General features: G+C 33.3%; 1 protein-coding gene across 1 annotated transcript; it reads right to left on the reverse strand.

Annotated features, from left to right (window-relative positions):
- Positions 1-283: 283 nt before the first annotated feature.
- Positions 284-971, reverse strand: LOC17898175 (agamous-like MADS-box protein AGL29). The gene has a single exon (XM_006305635.2). It carries the CDS (start codon positions 818-820, stop codon positions 284-286), a length of 537 nt encoding a protein of 178 aa, XP_006305697.1. The 5' UTR covers positions 821-971.
- Between the last annotated feature and the right edge of the window lie 306 nt (positions 972-1,277).

The following is a 1,277-nucleotide window of genomic DNA, read 5'->3' on the forward strand; positions in this document are numbered from 1 at the left end:
AAGGAAACTTTTCAACAGGCTTTCTTTATTTAAATGAAAACATTTCATATAGCTCTATGGTGATCACAGTTTTAATGTAGCTAAAATCATATGGGTGTATGACGACGTTGGAAACATAAATAGGGAATTTATAAGTTTAAAAATCTGTTGAAATATTCAATATGTAACAAAACTTCAAGCTAGATAATTTATGATATACTAATGCAACAACGCAACAACGCAACCACACAAACATACAACAACAACATAACAAATGATATACTGATGAAGTATAGATCATTTGTCATTTTCTGCAGTATCTTTGGCTTTGATTCCTTGCAGTAAGTTCATCACACAACTTCTCATAAAGCCCTTCAAACTTCTCCAGTAACTGCTTCTTTTCTTCTTGATCCTTCATCTCTACCAGAGGCACTTTCCACCACACATCTTCTGGCAACGGCTCCACAGATGCAGCTGCCTTCGTCGCTTTCGCTTCCTCAGCACGTGTCTGCTCTACCATATTGTTGTACAATTCGCAAAGCTCTTGAATCTTTGCTTTATAATCAGCATCATCCGATCGTTGCAAAGAAGACGACAATGAGGCTTCACCATTGAGAAACCGTTCTGCAACGGCATGGAACGATGGACTGCCAAATGTATATGGCTTTCCAGAGCCGGTGTACCCGAGAAATGCAACGTTAACGTCGCAGAGAACAGAGAGCTCACAGAGCTTAGTGTAAATACCATTTTTTCGCTTTGACAATGTGACCAATCTCTCTTCCTCTCTCTCAATTCTCTTTATATTTATCTTTTGCTTTCCTTTTGTTTTCTTGGAATTCATTTTGGAAAGCAAAATGTGAGTTTATCAACTTAGAGAAAGAAAAAAAAATGAACAGAAATATTAAAGTAATACTAGTATATGCTTCTTCTTTTTCTTTTAACTTATGAATATATTTTTGTGAGTGCATGATGTGGTTATATATATATACACAATAAGGGTGGTGTTGATTATATTGCATTAAAATAGTCAATTCTTAGATTCTTGGTATATATTCATCAATGTTCATATTAATGTTTGCAACTTTGAACTTGTTGTGGTCAAGATTTAGCACAAGATACATAATAAACTTAACACTCATACCAAAAAAGAAATATTTGAACTTTGAACAAAATATGATAAACTTAACATTCATACAAAAAAAAATAAAAATTTGAACATTGATGTAGAGGGACTTAGATTTTATGTCAAATAATATATAGATAGTTTATGTCATGCTTGAAAATGTTTTTAGTCAAAG

Source organism: Capsella rubella, unplaced genomic scaffold (assembly GCF_000375325.1).
Source record: "Capsella rubella cultivar Monte Gargano unplaced genomic scaffold, Caprub1_0 scaffold_1, whole genome shotgun sequence".
Classification (NCBI taxonomy): domain Eukaryota; kingdom Viridiplantae; phylum Streptophyta; class Magnoliopsida; order Brassicales; family Brassicaceae; genus Capsella; species Capsella rubella.

Excerpts from the sequence above, each read along its gene's own strand:
- LOC17898175 (XM_006305635.2), bottom strand. The coding sequence starts at position 820 with ATGAATTCCAAGAAAACAAAAGGAAAGCAAAAGATAAATATAAAGAGA.